Raw genomic sequence first — 26,310 nt, 5'->3', positions numbered from 1 at the left:
AGTGGTCAACGGTCCATAGGGGTCTACTTAGGCAAACCCAACTTGAGCTTGGACTAACTTAGATTGCAATTTAAGACAAGCAAGGCTTGGATTTTCAGTCCTTGGGTTGGGTGGACCCAAAAGTTTGGCATTTTCTATTTTTGGGGTTGGGCTTGAAGCTAGGCCTTAGGTAGCTTGAGACCAGCCTAACTATATACAAATAGAGACATATTTGCGTATATACATACATAAATGCATACATAATACATTTATGCCAAATTATAGTATCAGTTGATTTAGCAACATGAGCACAGCCCCCAACCCAAGTGTATCAAATTCCAATGCGATTAGGCCTGAATTGAACATATTAGGCTTGTGCTCGAGCATTAGACCCAATTCTTGGGGTTGGGCCTAGGCTAGGCTTAAATTAGGCCCAACTTGCTATGGATGCAAATGGACTGGATCAGATTCAGATGTCTGGATCAAATTTGGATAGAGGTACATCCGAATCCGAATCAATAATGTTAATTATATATCTGATCCAATGATTTGACAGATCTCACAAAGATTAATTTGAATTTGAATCCAAATTACATCTGTATGGTTTAACAAATTATTAATAAGAAAAAAAAAGGAAATAAAATAGTCTTTACAAAGAAAAACAAAAACACAAAACATTTTTTCAACCATTTTTATTATATATACATATATTTTTATAAAACATAAATAACATAAAAACCAAATTACAAAAATGCAATAAATATAGGTGATTCGAATTCAATTTTAACGGATCCTAGTTTTGATCATATCATATTTGAATTCAAATTGGATCATGATCTGATCCATTTTGCACCTCTACAACTTGCACCCCTAATGATTCAATTGCTTGGATACCAATGATGTCATGATTATGTAATAAAAACTAAAATTTGATAAAAACAAAAAATATAAAAATATGAAAAAAATGTCAAAAAATTGTTTAGTCCTCTAATATCATGCATTTATCATATTAAACAAAGATAGACTCCATAAATAAGTAGTATTTTCATTAACAATGGAAATGAAAATACATAATTTCAATTCACAAGCACACCATATTTTGATTACTTAATTATTTTTTTATAATGGCTTTAGACAAGCATATTGAAATTATCATTTTTTAGCTATTATTGAAATTACCACGTACAATGCACATACACATTTACAAGTAATGACAATTTTTTAATAACAAACAAAATAAGGATCGAGGACTAATTTTTGAATCTACATGCACTTGAGTTGACCAAAAATGGATCAGACACATCAGCTGAGGGCCATTACCAAATATTCATCCTAGCTATCTAGGGAACTTGGTAGTTGGTAAGGGTGGACTGGATAGAGGAATGTAGTCACTCTCAGAATAATTCTTGAGTTCTCACACTTGTCATCCCAAGATTTTGTCATTCACATCAATATATAGATGGGCACAATTAGATTATTATATCCACCAACCTTCTTTCAGGCAGGTTTTCAAGGAAATCACAACTAGGTCAAAATTTTTATCAAAGTCAACTTATAAAATCAGACCTAACCTTCAGTTCTTTCCTCCAGTTTTCCCACTAGCTACCAAACTCCCACCTAAAATTTGTCTCACCTAGAAGGAATTCTCCGATCCGGTAAAATGATCCAACCCAGAATTTCACAAGCAAGCAAAGAGAGTTAAAGAAAACATGTTACAGACTACAGAGGCTCTTCACCAAGCTATGAACCTAAAATTTCTAGTTACTACTCGGATCTGCTTATGAATACATTCTCAAAAACTATATTTAGATGTAAGCTACCAAATTTTGAAAAGAGAAAACTTCCAAAGGATATTCAATGACAAATGTGGTGCAAACCAATCCCTCCTAAAGTACAAGTTCTTTGTTGGGAAGTGTTCTTAGGGAAGGTAATTAGATAAGCACCTGTGATGTGCTACAGAAACTAAAGGCCAAATAAGTGCCTTTCTCCTTGTGTGTATATCCTTGAAGGCCTGTGTGTAGCCTTTCTCCCTCACTAATCCCCTATTCTTTGTTTCTTATATTTGGGAATATTTCTGCTCTCTCTTGGGTTGCAGATGTGCCCCCCAAAAGACAAAGTGAGTTTGCTCAGCTCTAATTTCCTGAGGCAACAGAAGAAAAGGGGAAGATGCATGTGAAAGGTAATAAGAGAACCCTTGTTATAGTCTATCTGGGAAGAAAGAAATCAAAAGGATCTTCAATGAGAAATTTAAGTCAGAGGAAGTGATTGAAATCATAAAGGCCATATCTGTACATTGGGTTAAAACACTGGATCTTTTCAGAATTATCTCTACAGATGATATATTAATGAATTGGAGTGAAATGGGACACTTAGAAACACCTAGATAAAGTGTAAGAATGGATTGGAAACCACTGGGACTAAATAAGATAAAGTGGAACTTTGATGGCAGCTCCTTTGGCACTCCAAGGAGAACTGGGATAGGAGATTTTTTCAGAATCACCAAGGAGCAGTAGTGCACTGTTTTCAGGACCAATTGGGTTTGGAGACTCGATTCAGGTTGAAATTCAGGCTCTCCTACAAGGCTTGAAACAAGAGAACTAGAAATTGAAGGGGATTCACTATTAGTTATAACCTGGGTAAAGCAAATCGACTCAGAACCTTGGAAATTCAGATTCATCTTCAGACAAATTGACCTACTTGCAAAGAAATTCAATTCCAGTTTTGGTCAGGTTAGAAGGGAAGAAAATAGCTTGGCGGATACCCTAGGAAAGCAGGGGGCTGATAGGCCCAATTTATTTTGGGAAATGCTGTAATCTGTTATTACCTGCACCATTTTAAGATGAATTGCTTATGTACTTTAACTAGTAATTCAATAAATTTATAAAGGAATTTACTTTACTGATAAAAAAAAACATAGCAAATAAATTTCGCATACTTAATCACATAACACCAAGAATATAACTAGCTGTTACAAAAATCCAAGTCATTAAAATCCCAAAGCAATTCAAGAAAGGCATTCATATCTAACCTGTACATGTGTACAATGGAGTCTGTGTGTTAAGGTCCCACAGACGGACTGTTGTATCACCAGAACCACTGGCCAATTGCCGCCCATCAGGACTAAAGGCAACAGAAAGAACGGCTTCTGTATGACCTACAATGAAAGAAAAAAAAAACATTATTTTTAGCATTAAAAGATCGGAAAGACTTACTAATAAAGTAATAATTTATAGAAAGGTACACAAGTACAGAAACAACTGAGCTTTTAGAACCATCAAATATGTTATAAAGAGCCCTCTGGCTTACCTAGCCCTTCATAAAACTACCTATCCTTGAATGGAAGACCCCACATAAAATCCATCCCAGTTGACCCCTTCCCTAGCACAAGTATCAGCTAATATTCTTGCTGACCTTCTAACCAATCAGAACAAGATACTCAGATTTTTTTGTAAATAACTGAAAACATGTTATTAAAAGAAATAAGCAATGAATATAGATTCCCTTAAGACATGCAGCGAAACTAAGTTGTAAAAATAAAAATAATGGTATTCCAATTATGAGGCCTTAAATCTATTATTTGGAGGATAAAACCACCAGGTTGAATGAAAACTCATATCATCAATTTCCAACTGCCAGTGTACTTTTTGGTGCTCAAAGCTCCTTGAAAGTGATATAAGGATAATGCATTATCTACTTTTGGGACCAGCAAATGATAAGAAGGTAACCTGATTAATTGAGAGGCAGTCTATAAGAAGCTAAGAGATTGGTGCCTAGGCAGTATAGGTTTCCTTAGAAAATGGTTGTGGAGATTTCCTAAGATGTCATTCCATGATTAGAAGCACTTAAAGGCAGAAGTCCAATGTCTGGGATACTAATCTAGCATCATGAGCAACACTTACCCCTCCTTGGATGGCTATTTAAGCTATCCTAGATTCCATCTAAGTACATAACATATGACCTTTGAAAAGGAGGTAGGATCATGGTTTCAAATGTTGCTCGACATATGTCGATGTCGAGGCTCACCGACATGAAAATGGATGGTAATATAAAAATTACATTATTTCGGTCGACATTTCTTATATTTCGGAAATGTCAACCAAAAAAAAAAAAAAAACAGTTTTTCCTATTATGTTGATAGGATATCAACTAATGTACATCAATAATATAATATATTAGTATATTATATTAATATAATACAGTATATTAATATAAATTATTCCATTAATTATTTCTATTTAATATTCAAATAAAACATTTATAAAAAAATTAACAAAATATAAAAACAAAAGAATAAATTAATTACTTTATAATATAAAACATAAAATACTTTTCAAGTAACAAAATATTAACTAGTTAGTATTTTTTAAAATATTTATTAAAATCAGAGAATGTTTATTATATTTTATAATAAATCATATTCTACATTTAATTTAATATAAAAAATCAGAATAAATTTATTATAAATTTGGTATTAAAAATCATAATAAATTCATTAAGTTTTATAAGAAATCAGAACTTATCATAATCTTAATACTACAAAAAGGAGAATCAGTTTATGAAATTTATAATAAAACATAATGTATTATAACTTTAAAATTTAAAAAATCAGAATAAATTTACTTCTATTTACTAGTGTGAAATGAATATATTAGAATTTATAATAAATCAGAATTAAAAATAAGAAAAAAAATATCAGATAACCTTGTAAAAACATCAAAATGCATAATAAATCAGTAAATCGTCATTTACTAATTTGTTAATGATCTTAGTTTCTTAGCTTTATATAATGGTTGGGAATAAGATAATAGTCTAGAAATATGTATTAATGCTTCTTTTACCATTTTACAAAATATCATTGCATATTTCCACACATTTCATAGTATTTCCACAATGTCTCTAATTTTTACAATATTTCCCCTCGACATTCCGACATATGTTCTATATTTTGGTAAGCGACATCGACATTTTAAACCTTGGGTAGGATCAGGTTCTGGGAGAATCTTTGGTAGGAAGACACCTCCTTGATGTTGAAGTACACCAGGTTGTACTCTACTTCTCTCTACAAAAACTTCTGTGTAATGGACTATAGTTTGACAATATTTCAAGCACAACTGGATAATATCGTTTTTCACCATTTCAGTAATCCATAAAATGAACTCAATCTTCATGTGCAAGGTGACCATGGTTTCTTCTCACTAACTGTATAGTTTTTTGCATTTCTCTGGGTCATCCCCTGTTTTTCCTTACTATATTAATACATTTTTTGGTAATCAATAAAAAAGAAAATTTATTAATATAAAAAGTACAACTACAAGTGATGAGGTATCACTGGAAGACAACACTACAAAGGGAAGCACAAAAAGAGGAAAAAAACACAAAGAAAGAAACATAAATCATACAGAATACATGGTTTATACAAAAAACAAAGGGAAACAAGCAATGATGCCAAGTAAAGTATTCCAAAATCCAGCACCAAAATCATCCTTTGTAATTCCTTCGAACTCTGGAAGAATCAGAATCCAATCCATGATTTGTTTGCCACAAAGAAGTGTTATATGTTCCCTTGAGCGAGCTTTCCCATCAAAAATTCTTCTATTCCTTTCCTTCCAAAGTTCCCACCAAACTACAAAGGGAATGCAACTCCACGTAATCTTGCCTTGTCATTTCAAGCTATCTTAGGCCATTTAGGGAATATCTCCACCAAATTGGGAGACCACCCACCGGATTTGAATAGCCTAAAGAAAAAGTCCCAAATGAACTTGGAGAAACAGCACTCAACCAGCAAATGAAAAGCATTCTCACAAAGATAGCAACTACTAGCTAAGTGAAAGCCTCTGTCTTGAAGATGATTCAAAGTCATAATACTATCCAAGGCCACTAGCCAAGCAAAAGCTTCCACCCTTGAGGGAAAAGGGTTTTCCCCAAATGCCTTTGAACCCTGAAACTTCTCCACTTGACCTTGAGAGGGATTGTTAATAAGATATGACTAAAAACAAACCGATTTTAGATTCTTTACACCATTTTGAATATTTTCTTTCCACCTGAGGCTCAACAGATTGTAACTTTGCTAGAAGACCTCTACACACTCTTGAATTTCCCAATCAAATAGAGAGCAAAATTTTGGACACCAAACTGCTCTACCTTGATTAATCTCAAAATTCTCTTCAATGGAGCAATTCTTCATACTCAATCTATACAGGCGAGGGTAGTGATTTAAAAGGTGCACCTAGGCACACAAGCGAGGAGCATTTTCGGGTAAGCACCTCGCCTAGGTCCTAGGTGCAGCCCTTTCAAAAGGCGCACTAGGTGCACCCGATGCGCCTTGAGCCTCAGCCCAAGTATGTGCCTTTTGAAAATTTCAAGATTTTTTGCTTTTTTTGAACCTAGCGGTTGGGGTGGGGGCTCCGCCCCCACACCCCTCGAGGCAAGCCCAAACAAGCTCTGAGAACCCCCTATTTGATAATGTTGTTCATTCATTCACCCTAATAAAATATCTTCTTAACAAGCAAATAAAATTATAAAATCATTATTTTTTTCTATGAGAACTAAGAATTAATACCCTAAAATGAACTTGTTTGAGCTTGCCTCAAGGGGTGTGGCAAAGGCGGCTCGTAGAATCAGGAATGTAATATGTTTTACATCACGTTAGCTAATTGAAGTAATGCAATTGAGGAAAAAAAGAAATTATGGGTTTTACATGCTCGGAAATGTTTTATATGCTTGATTTTATTTTTAAATTTTCATTTGAATACGCTTTACATGTTATGTTTATGTATTTTAATTTTAGATAATAGGTTTTCTAAATCATTTATTTTAAAACATAAGTTTATCTTTTTTATTAATATTATGTTTAATATTTTTTATTTTATTTGCATTTTTTTAATTTTTTGGCATTTTTTCGATTATTGTGCATTGCTTCAAAAAGGCGCATTCCTCACCTTGTGCCTCGAGCGCAAATTAGTCCCTAGGCATTGCGCTTTTAAAGCACTAGGTGAGGGCAATGATCACACAGCTTTCCAATACCCAACCAATCATCCTCCCAAAATTTAATTGTTGATCCATCACCAACTCTAAAGGAAACAACCTTAAGGAAAGCTGACTAGAAACTCGTAGTCCCTTTCCACACACTTACCCCATAAAATGTCTTCACTTCTTTAGGGTCCCACCCAAAGCCAAAAGCCCCATATTTGCAAACCACCACCCTTCTCTAGAGTGTCTCCCTCACTAACCCAAATCTCCATAACCATTTCCCGTAAAGGGCTTTATTTAAATCTTCAATTTTCTTATCCCCAAGCCCCCATCTTTTTTTCCTTTCATACTTTATCCCACTTAACTAAGTAGAATTTCTTCTCAATCCCTTTTAACTCCCCATAAGAATTCCTTTTGCAATTTTTCAATTGAATTTATCACGGTAGAGGGGGCCTTTAAATGTGGGAGGTAATAAACTGAGAGGTAGGACAGAGCACTCTTAATAAGATTAATCCTTCCACCAGGAGAGAGATACCTCCCCCTCCATCTTGCTTGTTTTTTATCAGTCCTGTAAAGAACCGGTTGCCAAGTAGATGAGACCAAAGCTTTTGCCCCTATAGGGAGACCCAAATAAGTAAAGGGGAACTCCCCCCACCAAACAACCCAAAGCTGAAGAACAATCCTCCAGTAAGGCATCCGGGATATCACCCATCCCAATCATCACACTCTTCTTCAAATTGATCCTTTGACCTACCAGCATTTCATAAAATTTGAGGACCACTCTTAAATTCAGCACTTGCTCCATTGACGCACCTAGAAATACCAGTGCTTGGTTTTATTGGCAAAGCTACAGGTTTTGGAGATTAATCCCTCAACTACAGACATCAGGTTGTAGAAAGAGTGTAAGGATGGGAAGCTCACAGTGAAGTCAGTGTATTCGGCTTTGAACATAAATCAAGTGGAGGCTGATCCAGTTAGGGGTGTTTGGGGGAAACCAGTGCCACCAAGGGCAGAACTTTTGCATGGCTGATTTCTAGAGGTTGTATCTTAACTCAGACCACCTTAAAGATCAGAGGCTATCAGTTTCCATTTCCAAGTAGGTATGTGTTGTGTTTAGCTGGAGGAAGATGTTCTTCATCTAATGCTTCATTCCAGTTTTACAATTCCAGTTTGGTCCTATTTTTTCAAGCTGATCAAGGTGGACAGATGTTCCATATCAGATGCTGAAATCTTAAGCCAATGGCCAAGAATCTAGGGTGGTTCTATTCCCTTTGCTGTTAGACGGGAGGTCTGGAAGGAAAGAAACAGAGAATATTTGAGGAGAAAAAGAAAAGAAAGGAAGAGGTGGTGGCAGTTATTAGTTCGACAGTTATTGGTTGGGTTTTGCTGCTTCCAGAGTTTCAAGGACTGAAGAAAGAAGACTTTTGTGCTGACTTCTGGTGTTCTCTGAATTCGTAAAAGGAATCTTGATGTCTATGTATTTGTTTCTATGAAGTTTTTTGTGGCTTCTGTTTTGCTTCACTTGTAGTTTGGTGGGGGTGACCTCTTGTCACATAGTTATGCTATACTTGCTTTTTTAGCAATAAAAAATACCAGTGTGTCATCCACAAACTGAAGATCGGTAATGGAAATTCCAAGTCTTCCTGCTCTAAACCAATGTTTTTAACCGTCACCTAGTCGACTTTCCAGGTTCGGTTCTTATAAACTCCAGCATTGCCCCAAAAACCATTGAAAAGTCAACAAAACTATCGACCCAGACGGTTGACCTGTTGAACCAACGACCCAGTCACTGGGTTAGGGGTTGCATACTAACTATGTATGCAAACTTCAGGAGGCCATAATTTTGCACTCCGATGTCTGATTGAGGTGATTTTTTTATTTTGGGTAACCTTTCGATATCTATGCATCCCAAGGTGCCAAAGGTTCCTTGCCCCGCTATTGTCACAAAAAAAAAAAAAAAAACTTTTTTGACCTCAAATCGAAATTTTAAATATTTTATACGCAATCACCCAACTTCTCCACCTCTCCCCAAAACCCATCCTAACTGGGATATCCTCTAGAAAACCGCAATCGACATTATCATAAGCCTTCTCAATATCAAGCTTGCAAACTAAACTTGGATGGCCACTTCTCAGCATTGATTCAACACATTCACTTGCAATCATCACCCCCATCAAGAATTTGCCTGCCTTCCACAAAAGCCATTTGGGTTGGGTCCACAACATCATGCAAGACTGATCTTAGTCTTCTAAAAGAACTGTCAAAATGATTTTATATAGGCTTGAAATTAAGGTGACAAGTCTAAAATCTTTGATTCTAGAGGCCCCTTCCACTTTCAAAATTAGAGAAATGAAGGTTGCATTAGCATTTCTCTCAATAAATTTTTTTCCTGCCAAAATTCATTGAACATCCTCAACAAATCTCTTTTAGCACATGCCAACAACTTTTGTAGAATGAAATATTAAACCCATCAAGACCTTGTCACCCTTCATAATATTAACTACCTCCCAGATTTCATGTTCATCAAACTCCCTTTCCAACCAACCCCTTAAACCCTCCCCAATCCTTCCCAATTCTACATCACCCTGGAAAACTTTTCTACTTGGGGTAGCCCTATACATATTGATATGGAAACTTCTAATTTCCTCCATCACTTCTTTTGGATCATCAATGATTTTGGATTCTTCTTCCAACCTAGAAATGAAGTTATATGTGCATGGAAAAAAAAAAAAAAAGCATTATTCTTGTCTCTTTTTCTTAGCCAAATTGCTCTTGACTTCTACCTCCACATAACTTCTTCCATATGAATCACCTCCAATAACTTTTTTTAATCAATAACAATAGATTTCATTAAGAAAAATTAATGATACAAAGGGGGAAATAACCTTTCTTATCTCCCCCAACAAAAAACAAGCAAAGCTGAAGCATTACAGTTAAAACCACAACAAAGTATCCCTGTTTACCCCTTGTTTTGCTAACCCATCAGCAAAGGAGTTTGCACACCTCTTGACCCAAATTACTTCAACTTCCATGTCTCTAGTTAGCCACTTGAATCTTTTCTTTTCATTGCTGTACCTCCACATCCAATTTTTGTCTCCCTTCAGTCAGTCCACCACCAACTTGAAGTAGTTGGAGTCTCCTTTGATGATCAGCTTTCTTAAATTTAACTCTTTATGTCTCTGAACACCTTCCAATGCCACCAAAATCTCGGTTCTGAGAGAGTAACCAGCTTCAATTGGACCTGAGAACACGGCAATTATTACCCCTTTCTCATCTCTTAGAACACCCCCAATACCCAATGGCCCTGGGTTGCCAAAACTGCTTCCATCAAAGTTCAGTTTGCAACAGCCACTAGGAGGGGGGGACCAAATTGGGACTGCTAATTTCTGACCTGGGGCTGAAAAAGTAAATTCTCTCCACAACTTGCTTGACAGGTCATCCATTGACACACTGTTAAAGAGCTCCATAGATTTAAGCCAATGTATTACCCTGATAAAAATTACCTTTTGAATAGCTTCCTTGCTCTTCTCCTTCCAGAGAATATTCTGGAATTTCTTTCTTCCCAAATGGTCAAAATAACAGCAGCCCTTACACAATGCCACATCACTCTTCCCCTTTTCTTTGGCAATCTGAAAAAATGAAGGTGCGAACAAACTTTTCACATCTGATGGTGGGTTCCACTTGCAACCAAACAAAAAGGAAAACTGTTCCCATCAGCCTTTCACAAAAGTACAAGAGATTAAAAAACGGTAGCAATTCTCACTGTCAACCTTACAAGCCATGCATGTTTGACGAAATTTAACCATACACCAAAAGAAAAATACATATAAAAATTTAAAATATCAATGATATCAGAGGGAAGCATGATCCCCAATCTTTAGGCCCTTATTTCAAAACATGCTTCCAAGGAGTGTATATATATAAGCTCTTAGATTTGAATTATAATAACATAAATACATTGTATACAATGCATGTAACTTGGTAATAAGCATCAACTACTGGAAGTTCAAAGAATGGCCTCTATGTATTGCAAGCCTTTGCTATAACCTAGGCCTATTAATTGCCTAGACTACTAAGTTACTAAGGTCCGTTAACTAGTTCAGTATGTCCCAGTTATCCATCCATCAAAGTGTCATTCCAAGTTAAAATCAAGGTTTGAAGTGTCGGAAACACAAGGTGTATCAGAAAGGTAATTTTAAGAGATGTATCTAGATATGCTTTGGAAACACATAGATACAGACGAAAAATCAAGATACACATGGATACACTAGAAAATTCAAAACAAATCCTTAGAAAATATATTAACAACAATAAAAATGAGTTTTATGTGATTATAACTAATTTATTTAAACATAAAAACCATATTTAATGATTTATATAAAGTATCGGGACATAATTAGTAACCATTGAAAAATAATAGAACTTAAATGTTTGTGTAGATATACGAATGTTTATTAGTTAATATTTTTTTAAGTCATTTATTAATTAATATTTATTATATATAGATGTATATAATATTTATTATGCATATAAGTTAATATATACCTTAATTTTTAATAAATAAATATAATTTGTATAAATCTTATTATTATATAAATTTTAATAATCAAACTTCAGCATTTATTGAGAAACATCCACCAAGAGAAGAATAATTACTTTAAGAACAAAAATGGATGCAATTAAGATAAGCAAGGTTGGCATAGTGGCAAATTAGTTGTTGTTGCTGTTGTAAATAAATGACTAGGGTTCAAAACTTCTTACTTAAACTTATGATTTTAACAAATTATTTGACTTAATTAGCATTTAATGGCACCTTAAATGTTTTAATTAAAGACAACTCAAATGAGCATTTAATTAAGGGTAAATTACAGATAAGTACCCTGTACTTTGGCGGTAGTACAGATAGGTACCCTGAACTTTCAATTGCAGTACTTGAGTACCCTGACCTCTCAGAAATAGACACTTAGGTCCATCCGTTAGTATTCCATTAATTAGATATTACATTATGTCAAAAATACCCTTCTCCTGTATTTCTGAGATCATTCTCAGGTAACCAAACATCTCCCCACAATGACATTCACACATGGACAGCAAATAACATATTCAAATTTTCTGATGACAGAATTATCTGGTGATGATTTTACTTTGTAGAATGATCTCAAAAATACACGAGAAAGGTATTTTTGACATAGTGTAATATTTAACTGACGGAAAACTAACAGATGGACACAAGTGTCCATTTTTTAAAGTTTAGGGTACTCAAGTGTTGCAATTGAAAGTTCAGGGTACCTATCCGTCACTACACCCAAAGTACAGGATACCCATCTTACCTGTAATTTACCCTTTAATTAAATAATATTAGCATTTAATGACATCTCAAATTTAAAGGCTTAATTAAAAGTGATATAAATAAGAGAGAAAGAGAGAAGAGATAAATTAAATTTAAATTTGAATTTAAAAGTAGAAAGAGAGGGAAATTAAAATCGGCTGATACATAGTGTGTATCAGTCCATTTCGGTATTTTATCGGTCAATATATACCCGAAGCGATCCGATGCGAGACCGATACAGACCCATATCGGCCTGGTACAAGCGAAAAAATACAAAACTATTGAATTCTATATGTTTTGTGTATCAGATCTCTGCCAAAATGATACGTATCGATCGATACTGGCCGATACATTATGAAATTTTAAACCATGGTTAAAATCTGAGGTCAAGAAAATGACAAAATGATTTCTTTTTTTATGTTGTCAACAAAACCATGAAATAATTTGTGTATAATGCATTTATGCATGATCCTCATAAAAACATTATTTCGATAAAAGCATTGAAGCTAACAAAAGAGGCAACATCTGATAACAAATATTATTAATGCATGACCACAGACACAAAAAACATTCTGACAATATCTAAAAATCCAAGAATAGCATTTCCAGAACACCCAAAATAGACAAATATATGATGCTTACATTTATTATTTTGGTAGTAAGACTGAAACAACTCTTGAATGTGAGAGAATACACGAACTAGTGAAGTGGCAATAAATCAACAAATGAAATAGGATTCGATACCAGCAATAGTTGCAGAACACCGATTAACAGGACGGATTCGAAAAACTGCTTGAGGTTGGTAAACTATGCGCAACACCTTCTCCACAGAAACTGCAATTTTAGTCCACAAACAAGAGGAGAAAAAAAGAAAAGAAAATCAGCTACCAACAAACTCATGGATTCACAAATAATATGTTGCACTTGTGCAAACAAATCAGCAAGCATTGCAAACTAAAAAGACAGAAGTTTTTTGAATTCATCAACCTTTGTTCTTCTCTAGATAAGATCCAAGCTGCACTACAAGCTCTTGATCCGATATGTAAAAAGAGTAAGGCAATTTTTCCTCCTGAACAAACCAATGAACACTAAATCTCAATCCACAAATACCAGTATGGGTATGTCCCCAACAAAAAATACAAACATAAACAAATAAATTAGCAACCTTTCCTCTAGTAAATATAGTTTAACATTTGCAAATTTCATCTTCAAACTAACCAGTAGATAATGGAGGAAATCCTTAGGGCTCAGTTTGGAAAGAGTACAAATACAAATATGTACAGTACAAATACATACAAAATAATATAAAATAGAAGGTTTTGCAATCTACATATTTGAATTTGTACTCCTTCCAAACTGAGCCTAGATTACAAAATTTAACTCATTATAAAAAGGTTATAACCAGGACCAGATGCCTACCACCATATTACTTTCCCTACAATCAACGAAGATTTCACCAATACCTCAACTAGCCTCTCATGGAAATCATCAATATGATTTATTCAATTCAAGAAAAGATATATTCCTAACAAAGAAACAAATACGTATGTTCTTTGCTTCTTGCTTTGAGCAAATAAGATCATTTCCTAGGGTTAGAGCAGAAAAAATTGAAAAAAAAAAAAAAAACATGCATGATTTCCTTTGGGCAGGTTGGGAGGACATGGAAAAGCACCACTTAGTAAGCTGGAACCAGATATACAAACCTATCTCCCGTGGAGGGCTGGGTATAAGAAAGCTGAGAAGCTCTAACATGGAACTTCTAGGGTAGTTGGCTCTGGCATTTTGTGGCTGAGCCAGATGACTTGTGAACAAAGGTGATTGCTGAAAAGTATAGCCAATGGGTAGGATAAAGAAGGCTCTCAGGTGTCTTATGGCTGTAGTGTCTTGACTCTTGAGGGGAATCAATAAAGTTTCTGTTGTAATATGTAGCGGCTGTGGCCTAGTAGGGGCATTTCTGCCCTTTCCTCTTGTAATTTCTTATGAGCTGTCGCCCTAAGTATATATACCAACTTAGGTGCCGCCAGCTTTAGATCTGAATATACAATTTCTTTTCTCTCTTCTCTCTTCTCTCTTCTCTGTCGACTACATTGTACCAGAGCATCTCTGATCTGGACGCAAGTTCTCTCTTCTTCTCAGATTGTGATTTCCTCCCTTTTCTGGAAATCTATTTTTTTCTCAGATCGGGATTTCTTCTTCTGGGCGCAACCTTCAGCCCTAATTTTTTTCTCTTCTCTCTTGGTTGCTGTACCAAGGAGAAGGCTGTGGTGGCAGCCGAATGCAGTAAAAGACATCTCTAGATCTGTGGTGGCAACCGAATGCAATAAAGTGATTTTCTGGGTTTGTGGTGGCAGCCGAATGCAACAAAACTTGATTTTCTGAGGAGTTTTTCTATGTACTGTGGGTCATGGGAGACAGGTATGCACTGTTACATTCACACGTAAACATTTGACACTGTGAATGTCACAGTTTTGAGGATTGTATGGACTGGTTGTCTCTTCCTCCTGGAAACCGAAGTGTTTCATCGAAAAGGTATCACCTACAGTACTGTTAAACTTTGTTTTTGGAGACTCCTATCTTTCTTTTCAGAGTGAATGTCACAGTTTTGAGGATTGTACAGACTGTTAAACTTCCGTGAAAATGGCTTACTGAGGATTCAACAACCTCTAGTATTACTTCCCAGCAAGGAAACTTAAATGGGGGGATGGACAGCATGAATTTCTCCATGTCCAAGGGCATCAAACTTTATGTTACAGCTAGGGGGAAGGCTGGTTATATAAGTGGAAAAATAAAAGAACCAAAGTCCAGTACTGCTGAACATGATCGATGGGATCAAGAAAACAGCATGGTTATGTCATGACTGTTAGGCTCTATGTTACCTTATGTAAGAAAAAAGTTGATATGTGCTGACACAGCCTGTGAAATTTGGGAACAAGCCAAGGCAACCTATTCTGAACAGAGGCACTTTGTCAAGATTTATCAACTTCAAGCAGAATCATCTACATGTAGACAAGGGGACTGTAGCCTATCTACATACTACTCAACCCTTACATCTGTCTGGAAGGAGTTGGACTATTATCAAACTATTGACTAGAGGAATGATGAAGATGCATAGGACTATAAAAAACTTGTCTCCCAACAGCGGGTTTTTTCTTTCTTGCATGGACTGAATCCGGCTTATGAGCCTCTCCGGGTGCAGATTTTGGGAAGTAGAAAACTTTCTTCAATTCAGGAAGTATATGCTTTAGCTCAATCTGAAGAGAGTAGGAAAAATCTCATGAATGTTTTTGAGGGGGAGCAACCTGTTGCCCTAGCTGCAAGAGGGAGTAACACAGGGATGAAAAAGGGGAACCACGGAAAGGTGAAGATAAAGACAAACGGTGGTGTACCAACTACCAGAAGCCTAGACACACCCAAGAAACTTGTTGGGAGTTAGTGGGGAAACCCAAGTGGGCAACAAAAAATCAAAACACTTCAAAGAAGCTTCCTCAGGAGAAGTTTACCTCTGCAAATCTGGCCACACAAGACTATCAGCAGAATAATCGTACTACTATTTTTCCCCAAGAACATCCCAGTGGTTCCAATCCCAAGGAAGACATCATCAACTCCTTTAGAGATAATTTGGAATTGTATGGTAGGACACTCGGATAGATTAGATTGGTCGATTCCTACCCCTTCTACCTCATTTTCTTCTACATCAGGTAAAGGTGCTTCTGCATTTCATGTGTGTACCTTTGCTCCTGAGTCACCTTGGGTCATTGACTCAAGGGCATCAAACCATATGACTGCAACTTATGTTATTAATCATATGCCATTGTGCCTCCTACAATACAAGGCCCCACATCAACTTCTTTTTCCTCAATCCCCTTTATTCTCCATTCCATTATGTGTTTGGGTGTAAATGCTTTGCTCATGATCTTTGTCCCAGCCAAGGTAAATTGGACCCCAAATCTGTTCTATGTGTTTTCTTGGGTTATCCCTCTTCCCAGAAAAGTTACAAATGCTTCAATCTGGTCACACATAAGTACTTTGTGCCGATGGATGTGTCCTTTGAATCTGAACCCTTCTTCCATGCCTCTCCTCAGGGGTAGAATAGTGTGAAGGAGGAGAGGCAAGCTCCAACTCCTCAAATTCCTCTTCCTTCTATTCTTGACTCCTCTCCATTTCGTGTCTTCTTGAGGCACCGTAAGGGACAGCTGAACTCAAAGGTTGTGGAGCAACTTGAGACTATACATCCAGCACCATCTAACTCCTTGAAGGAAAATCCAAGTACCCTTGTTCCTTTTGATATTTCTAAACCTATTGCTATTGATGACTCTACAAATGATCTTGATATCCCAATTGCTCATAGAAAAGAGGTTCGATCATGTACTACTAAGCATCCTATTGCCCAGATCTTGTCCTACGAAAACATTGCTCACTCATTTTGTGCCTTTTTTACTGCCATTGATTGTGTCTCCATTCCCAAAAGTGTTGCAGAAACCTTATCTATACCTGAATGGACAGAGGCAATGAAGGAAGAAATTAGTGTTCTTCACAAAAACAACACCTGGAAGTTGGTGAATCTTCCTGAAGGAAAAGAACCACTGGGTATTCACGGTAAAGCACAGAACAAATGGGTCAGTTGAAAGGTATAAAGCCAGGTTAGTTGCAAAAGGGTATACTCAAGTGTATGGGGTCGACTATGCTGAGACTTTTGTCCTAGTTGCTAAAATGAACACTATTCCGATTATACTATCCTTGGTTATTAACTTTGATTGGGAGTTCCACCAACTAGACATCAAAAATGCATCCTTAAATGGGGATCTGGAAGAAGAAGTGTACATGATTCAGCCTCTTGGGTTTGTAGCACAAGGGTGTGAAGGGAAAATCTGCAAAACAAAAAAATCTTTATATGGTTTGAAACAATCCCCAAGAGCCTGGTTCAGTAGATTTCACTTGGCCCTTCAGCAAATTAGGTTCAAGCAGTGCCAATCTGACCATACTCTATTTGTCAAGAGAAATCAGAAGAATGTTGTGGTATTAATTGTCTATGTTGATGACATTGTGATTACAAGTAATTGGGACTCTGAGATTAAGAAGGTCAAAGAATCCCTTGCTATGCAGTTTGAGGTGAAAGATCTAGGACAGCTACATTATTTCCTTGGTATTGAGGTTGTCCGCTCAAAAAGGGGCATCTTCATTTCCCAAAGGAAGTATGCCCTAGACCTCTTGCAAGACACAGGAAAGTTAGGAGCAAAGCTTGTAGATTCTCCTATTGAGGAAAACCATCGGCTTGGTGATTGTACTGGAGAACCCGTGACAGATGTCAAGAAATTTCAAAGGCTAGTAGGAAGACTTCTCTACCTATCAATGACTCGACCAGATATAGCTTATGTTGTTGGTGCACTTAGCCAGTTTATGCATGCACCAACATCCTCTCATTTAGAGGTAGTTGAGAGAGTTCTCTGGTATCTGAAGAAGTATCCAGGAACTAGGTTACTTTTCAAGAAACATGACCATATGACAGATGCAGATTGGACTGGGGCAGTTGATGACAGAAAATCAACTAGTGGATATTATACCTTTGTTGGTGGAAACTTGGTTACTTGGAGAAGCAAAAGCAAATTGTTGTGGCCAGATCTAGTGTTGAAGCTGAATATAGAGCAATGGCGCATGAAGTTGCTGAAGTACTATGGGTAAAGAATTTGATTGGAGAGTTGGGTCTCTCTATTGATGACCCAATGTCTCCCTACTATGACAACAAGGCAGCCATTAACATTGCTGCCAATCAAGTTTTTCATAACAGGACCAAGCATATTGAAGTTGACAAGCACGTGATAAGGGAGAAACTCGAAAAAGGGGAAGTTTGTACTCCTTACATCAGTTCCAAGGAACAACTAGCAGATGTTCTTACAAAGAGCCCTCACTATCTATGACATAATGAACTATGTGACAAGTTGGGCATGATTGACATATATGCTCCAACTTGAGGGGGGGTGTTGAAATATGTAGCGGTGTGGCCTAGTAGGGGCATTTCTGCCTTTTCCTCTTGAAATTTCTTATGAGATATCGGCCTAAGTATATATACCAACTTAGGTGCCGCCGACTTTAGATCTGAATATACAATTTCTTTTCTCTCTTCTCTCTTCTCTCTTCCCTCTTCTCTCTTCTCTGTCGAACTACAGTTTCCCACACTTTATCAAGGGTATAAAATATAAATTAGGTGATGGCAACAAGACAAAATTTTGGAACGATCCCTGGTGTGAAGACATGGTGCTAAAGGACCTATTTTGGAACTTGTTAAAAGTAGCAAGTAATCAAGATGTATCAGTAGCAGATTGTTTGATCAGAAAGCCAATCCAGAAGAGAGTGTGATAAATTTTGCTTTTGATATAATTAAAAGTCGGGTTTCCACTATAAGTTGTTTTAAAGGGGTACTTACTTCACCATCCTTCTTGGAAATGGACATTTTGGGGTCCTTATGATTATTCATATGTATAGAAACTCTTTCTACAAAGGACCATATTGTATAAACTTTTTGATACTCAATACTAATTACACTTTACCTTCTTCAAAAGAAAAGGGCAATTTCATATAATCCTTTCCTTTCTTGTATCTAGTCTCAACAAATCAAAAGATATGAAGGTTACAACAATAAACTGAGAGGAAGTTATAACTTGAAATGGACTTTCACAACTAACCCCACAAGAAACACATAAGCAAGATATACATTAAATATTTACAAGTTAAAGCAGTAAAACAAGAACAACAGAATTGAAGCTATAAATGAGAGAACTTATCACAAAAAACTTTAAATGAGAGAATTTTACATTATTGAGGAGTTTATTGACGATTTGTTGGAGCTGTAAAGGTCCAGCGTTTTGAGGAAGATACATGGGAGCTCCAACGGGGGTGCCTTCCGGGTCCATTAAAAGGCACATCACGTTATTCATCTCTTGCTGGCCTTCAACTTCCATTGTTGCTTGAAGATTTAAAGCGGAGCTAAGGCTGAATGACAAACCAAAAAATAACAAAACAGACCAGTGAGGCCTTTGTTATCAGTCTGATGGTTGAGAATTTAAAAATGGGACCATAAAGTGGGAACCAGAAAGAGTAAGGGTGCAACTTGGCAGGTTGGGTTGCTGTGAGGACTCCAGGTGACTCACTTGAAGCTGATATGGAGTCACCACCCATCATTTGAGTGAAATGGAGGTGATAGACCCTCCGGGTTAATTTTACTTGAAATTATTTTAGTCCTAATAACAACTTCATATAAGGCACAAATTAAACCAGTTTGGGTAAAGTTTGAAATGGAAGAGGGAAGGGGTTAGGCACCCCTCTCCCATGTCTAGTAGGTGGGACCAAATCATATGGGGAAACCCAAAAGGACACAAACAAGATAACAAGATTATCCAAACAAATGCATAAAATGAGAATTATCAACCAAATACAATATGAAAATTATGTAATAACACAAGAGACAAAATCATCTAATGACTAAAAAGGATAATTAAGATGGTAATTATTCAAGTTAACTTAAAGACAATTGTGCATACTAAGATGAAGAAGATTATTCAATATTGTAATAAGTGTATACTAAGACTTGATGAGAGGAATCATTAAGACAATCGTGCACTCTAACTAAGAATATCCATTAACATGTGATCGAAGTTATTAATGACAAGAGAATCATTGAATGACATAGGATGAAAATTGTTCAATAACCTAAATAGAAGATAACAATTCAATGACTTAATGGAGGGATTATGTTTTAACATTAGATGAAAATTATGCATGTTAACCAAAATGAGGATTAGGCAAATCAACTAAAATATGAGCACTACCAGCAGATTAAAATGCAAGCTATCTACTAACCTAAATAATATGAATTGGTACAGTATGACAAATGTGAAGTGAGATAGTGATTTAAATGATAATGGCAATTATTCATAAAAAAAGTGTCCAAGAACTGCAATTACCTAAAAAAGTAAAATAAATGAGGTTTATCAGATCACAAAAAATAAAACAAAAATAAAAGTTATTCAACGAGAAATTGATAATTGATTAAACAGGCCATGCACTGCTCATTTTGAACTAAGTTAAAGATAGAGCTTATTTATGGGGAAAAATTCTAGCAACTTACTTCAAAAACAAAGAGAAGAAAACAAAAATTAGAATTGCATTGATTTATTTTTAAAATGTCTAAAAGACAATGGATCTAAACTTATCTATAATGACAAATGGGCTTATTATCTAGAAGAAAAATAGGTTTAGTTTCCATTAATCATGTTCATAAATGTTAATGACATTCTACAGTATTATCAGAAAGTTATAATTCACAATTTTGATTGGAAATGGTAATTCCATTCAATGATTAATAAAAGTCATTACAAATGTCAAGAACCCAAATTAAGGACTGCTGACCCCAAACAAGAATCCAAAATTACAATGCAGCCCAAAAAAGTTCTCCACTAGCTGACCATTGTCTGGCAAAACAATCAGCCAGCCAATTGGCTGACTTTCTAATCCATCTAAAGTTTACACCAATCTCCCTTGTTAGACATTTGGTTTCCCCCATGGCCTATCTGTGGGTCTAGATCCCTAGATTATCTGCCTACATCCAACACATCACCATCTTTGAGTCCCCTCCACTTCGAACTATTGGAAGCCCAACTGTTTAGCCAACCTCAAGCCTTGAAGGAGGGCCATCACTTCCAACTCTTAGTGAGTCTCCCACCCCTATTGGCCCTAAGTATAAAGCCAAGATTTTTCCTCCTACATCCCTTAAAGCTCCCCCTATATATGATGGTCCAGGATTACCAAGTGAGCTTCTGTCAAAATTCATCTTATGATGTGGGGCCCAACTCTCCTGGATTGTAGGCTTTGACTTTAAAGAGTTCGCTACCTCTGATTATATCATCAACTAGGAACTAACAAATTAATTGTTGTTACCCAATGTGCTACTTTAATGGTAATACAATCTAGAAACTCGTTCTTAGATCTTTCTAGTCCTTGAAAATTTTGGTTACTTGGTGACAGAGTGGGGAGGATGGAGTTCACACCAGCAAGGAGATGGAGAAGAGTTCTGAAGATCGAGGCAAAAACGTTTGTCTTCGAAGAAGTTTGGACAAGAAGAGGAATTTCCCTGAAGGTAGTGGAGCTGAGAAAAGCTTCGCTGATCCTTGAAGAGAAGGCAATCTCCTGGTTTCAGGGATTCCTGAAGGGAGCAAAGAGACTTTTAAGAACAATAGAATGGAAGTGTAGTCTTGTGGAAGAGGGAAGAAGGTATTCTGCTGAAAGAGGAGAAAACAAAAAAGGAAGACTTGTGGGTATCTACGAATATTATGGGGAGGGTCTAAAATAGTTCACTTGCTTCCCTGAAGGGAGAGAAGCCTCGGGTTGGGGTAAACTAATGCAAGCAATGCAGGATTTTCTGGTGTTAGTATATGAAAGACGAAGTTCTCCATTCAGAAAGGAAGAGGATCAGAAGAAACTTGAAGAGAAGATGGAAGAAACAGAGCGGAAGGAAAAAGAAAAAAAGGGAATCAATGCGGATAAGGATGTTCAGATTGATGCAAGTTTAGGGTCAATGAGAATGTGGATCAATAAATCCAAAACAGAGTGGGAGAACAAATTAGTATTATCCATGAGTAAGGATGTTACAGATTGGAAAACCCTGGGTGAAGAAATTCAACAAATTTTGAAGGTATCAGAAATGCTGCACATTATTCCTATTGATGGGCAGAAAGCTGTGGTACCTTGTAGAAATCCCTGGCCAGACACTGAAGCTGTGCCGGCAGTAACAAAGCAAGGAATGGCAGTGGTAGGAAGATGGTCCCCAAGTTGCAATGCAAAAATTGTAAACCCAACAGATAGCATTGGGATGAGAATTTTGGGGCTGCCTTATCATCTATGGTCGGATAAGATTTTTAACAGAATTGCAAAGTTGTCTGGTGGGGAACTCGCAACTGTGAATGCTTCAGACCTCCAAGCTGTGCTTATAGAGGCGAATGGTAGGGGTGCAAATGGATCGGATCATGATCCAATCCAATCCTATTTGGTCAAATTTGGATCAACCTTGTTTGGATCTTCGGGTCGGATTCGAATCACCCCAATCCAATCCAATATATGTTATATATTTATAAATATAAATATATATAATGTGTATGCTATTTATTTATTTATAAATAATATTATTTATATTGTATGTTTATAAATTTGTTATATTATTTATTTTTTTATAAAAAACATGTATATATATGATGAAAATACTTAAAAATAATTGTATTCTTTGTTTTTTATTTAAATTGGTATATTTTATTTCTTTTAATAACTTATTAATTTTCAAAGAAAACAAGTCGGACCGGATCAAATCCGAAGATCCAACTTACCGATAGGATTCGAATTTAAATCGAGACCTATCAGATCCGACTAGATCTTAGGATCAGACCGGATCCGACACAAACAGTGTCAGATCAAATTCGGATATACCCTTATTCAAATCTAATCCAACCCATTTGCATCCCTAGTGAATGGAGCGAAGCCAGCACTCATCCCACATTCTGTAGATGTTTTCTTGGATGGTCGGATTTTCAAAGCTTGGATAGCTTCCTCTGTGGAAGCTCAATGGTGGAAGGAAGGAAGGAAGGGCTAGAGAAGAAGAAGCTGACGTGACCAAAACCTCGTCTCAAGGAAACCTTGGAAAGAGAGGAGAACAGAGAATATTAGGAAGTCTCATGAATAAGGAAACTAAAAAAGGCTAAGAATTGGAAAGGTGTAAATTCAGTTACCTCTCAGTTTGGTAATTCGAAGCAGTAGATCAGAGTTTCAATGGGTATGTGTAAAACCTTTGCTCAAGCTTTAATGTGTTCAAAAGGTCGAGGTGTGGCAGGTTCAAATTCAAACAAATGGTTGATGTTGGGAACAAAGCGAGGGATGTCTGAAACGTAAGGGTCGGCCTCATGTTCTTCCCGACTGACCTGAGGTTGGAAGGCAGAGGGGCCAAATGAGTACTGGTCAGTTTTCATGGGCTCATTGCCTCCCTCGAGGTCGACAACAAGAGGAGCGGAGTGCGGCGACCTCACTTCTTCTCCCTAGAGACTGCCAACATTGAAGCCATGCTTTCCATATCTAAAGAAGAGAAAAAATAGCCGAGCTAATTATCAAGGAAATATCAAATGCAGATGCAGACAACTCAATTACCAACCTACCTACGCGACTCAGGTCGGCTTGTATAAGCATAGGCTCGGCCAGAACACTCTCTACTTCGACCTTTCGGCTAACAAATTCTTGAACCACAGCACACATCTCCTCATCCTAACTCTCACCAAAGCTCCGACAGTTGCTATACCAGACGGTGTTCATACCCCAGCCACCATCTCTAGAAAGGAAGAAAAACTTGCTCTTCCACTTCTTAACTTTATTGGGAAAGTCGGTCAACACCTTGTACCCACTTCGGAGAGGAAGATAGAAGCAGAAAGGGCCAGAAACTCTCTTCATATTACACAAGGTAGAGAAGACGTCAAGGTTTAGAGGGAAGTTACGATGGTGGGACAAGCTGATCAGCCCCACCAAAGTCTGGATCGCGTTGAGCTAACCCAAAGATACACCATAGTACCTCAACACGCAAATGATGAAAGGGTGAAGGGGGAATCGGAGACCAACGACCAGCGCCTCCTCGTAAACGGACACTACATCTCGGTGTGACAGTTGTAATCACTTGGGATCTGATAGGTGTGACACAACTCGACTATCCGCTCCCCAGACAACTTAGTCAGACCAAAAATAGCTATAGCCTGCTCAACTTCGTGCCTTTTCCCTACTAGAGATCCACACAGTATTCCCCATAAGAGTCCTTCCCCGAGGAGCTAGCCTCACTTTCCGACCTCTGATCAGATGACTACTCTCAGACGGACTGTGGGACATCGGAAGAACTAGAATACTCATGGAAAAGGTAAAGAAGACCGGCGATGGCAACTAATGGAATCTTGACAAAGAGGAGAACTCGGACCAGGACCTCCTCTAGTCAGACACCACCCCAGAAAGCTCCAAAAAGAAACAGTGTAAGTGGGACCTCAGTGGGGACCCCTTACTTATAACCCATTGGACAAAGAGACGAATGCTACAAATGCATCTACAGCAAATCTATAGCTAGTAGCACGTGCGAAATATTTTGAATTCAAAATTTGCGCGCCCAGGGAGGGTGCTCTTTTTCAAATTTGAAAGCAATGCGTGCTTTAAATTTCGCAATGGGCACCTCTTTCCCGGATTTGAAATTTGAAAAAACTGTCATGGTTTTGCTCAACTTTAGACCGGATCAAGAAAGCAAGTCGGGCAACCTACAAACCAGTCAGACCAATTACCTAATTAGAAGCTACTCCCTTCACTGAGATGACATAGGCTCGGGAGTGGGGGCAATTGATGAGGGGTAATTTGGTCCTCCTAATCGTCTCGCGACACGTGGCCTTCGAGTGACACCTTGACGCTGAGTAAGCAAACTAGCTCGACAAGTTAGCCTAAAACACCTCACCCAGGCCAACCTCCACCTCGGCTAGGAGGAACTGATTGGTTCCCCACCATAGTTTTCAAGGCACCAAGGCGAGGCTAGGCGATCAAAGGGCGTCGTCTAGGCGTTGGAATTTTAAAATATTAATTTTCTTGAGTTTTTACTTTATCCATGCTTTTGTAAGCTTTTTTATTGGTTTTGTGTGCTAACTAACAAGCATGTACACTGTACACTAACTATTAACTCTATAAATCATTCAAATGAGTATAAAACTATAAATTTCATATAACTAGCAAGCATGTACACAGTACACTAACTATACACTAACTGGCAAGCATGTACACTAACTATTAACTGAAAATAAATAAATAAATAGGTGCAGGAACTACGAAGGGAGGAGAGGAGTATAGGGGCGGAAGAAGAAGAAGAAGAAGAAGAAGTATAGGGATTTGGGGCAGGGAGGAGTATAGACCCCTGTTTTTTCAAAAAAGAAAAAAAAGGGACTGAGAGTCTGAGACTATCGACTGAGAACAGTCATGGGCGGAGAGGAGTATAAGGGCGGAGCCCCTGTTTTTTCAAAAAAAAATAAGGGACTGAGACTAGGACTAGCGACTGAGAACAATCAGGGGCGGAAGAAGAAGAAGAAGAGGAAGAAGAATGAGTGGAGCTGTGGAGGAAGGGAGGAGTATAGGGGCAGCCCCTATTTTTTTGAAAAAAAAAAAAAAGCAAAAAATGACTGAAGCTGGGCTAGAAGAAGAAGAAGAGAAAAAACTTACCTGCTGAAGCTGAGGTGCGATGGAGTTCGGCTGGGGAATGAAGTCTTCGGTTATCCTCCCTCTCCAATCGAACCGAAAAAACCCTTGTGCATGTAACCGCGGAAGAAGAAGAAAAACGCTTTGCAATGTTGTCTTAATAATAAAATAATGATAATATGTAACCGATTTTATTTTAAAAGAATAAAGCATCTAATAAGATATCAAAATAACAAGTTAAAAATATATATATTTTAGAACGTAGGCGCCCGCTTAAGTCTCTGGGCGGATGCGTATACAAAATCCGGGGGGTCTGGACGAGCGCCTAGGCGTTCCCCACTCATGGCGACCTGCCTCATAGACCGGCCGAGCTATAGTAATGGACGGGCGCAAACCGTCGACTTGGACTGATAGTACGTCACCAGTATGAGATTTTTGGAGCTAGATCGTTAGATCGGCCTACCAAAACGCACGCCATAATGTAATCGCGTAGATCTCGCAACAGACATATTAATGTGTCCAATCAATTAGAAACGGCTCTAGGCCTTTGCAAAAGGTTTTGACCATAGAAACATATATAAAAAGTACTCAGTCAGAAGGTACATATGCGACAATATACTCTTAACTTTCTCATCTTTTCAAAGAAATCCCTAAACACTTTTTGACTTTTAAGTATTGGAGTGCCTTTATTGGGTAAAGACAACATAGGCACTCTAACATCTTCACCCGTAGAAACACTTTAGTTTACCCACCACCCGCTCGACCCTAACAAGGAATCACATGAATCAACGTCTGAG

General features: G+C 37.2%; 1 protein-coding gene across 1 annotated transcript in view; it reads right to left on the bottom strand.

Annotated features, from left to right (window-relative positions):
* The window catches only part of LOC148851579 (WD-40 repeat family protein / notchless protein), a 65,361-nt gene extending 39,449 nt beyond the window's left edge, over nt 1-25,912 (bottom strand). The window contains exons 1-5 of the mRNA XM_088945237.1: nt 25,538-25,912; nt 19,087-19,264; nt 13,265-13,346; nt 13,022-13,111; nt 3,008-3,133 (exon numbers count right to left, since the gene is read on the bottom strand). Coding sequence (XP_088801363.1) covers nt 3,008-3,133; nt 13,022-13,111; nt 13,265-13,346; nt 19,087-19,233 — 445 coding nt within the window. The 5' untranslated portion in view covers nt 19,234-19,264; nt 25,538-25,912. The remainder of the gene's footprint in view (nt 1-3,007; nt 3,134-13,021; nt 13,112-13,264; nt 13,347-19,086; nt 19,265-25,537) is intronic.
* Nucleotides 25,913-26,310: the final 398 nt, after the last annotated feature.

The sequence above is a fragment of the Nelumbo lutea genome, chromosome 5 (assembly GCF_056320005.1).
Source record: "Nelumbo lutea isolate HS-2025 chromosome 5, American lotus-T2T, whole genome shotgun sequence".
Taxonomy (NCBI): domain Eukaryota; kingdom Viridiplantae; phylum Streptophyta; class Magnoliopsida; order Proteales; family Nelumbonaceae; genus Nelumbo; species Nelumbo lutea.
This window is presented reverse-complemented; position numbering and strand designations above follow the sequence as displayed.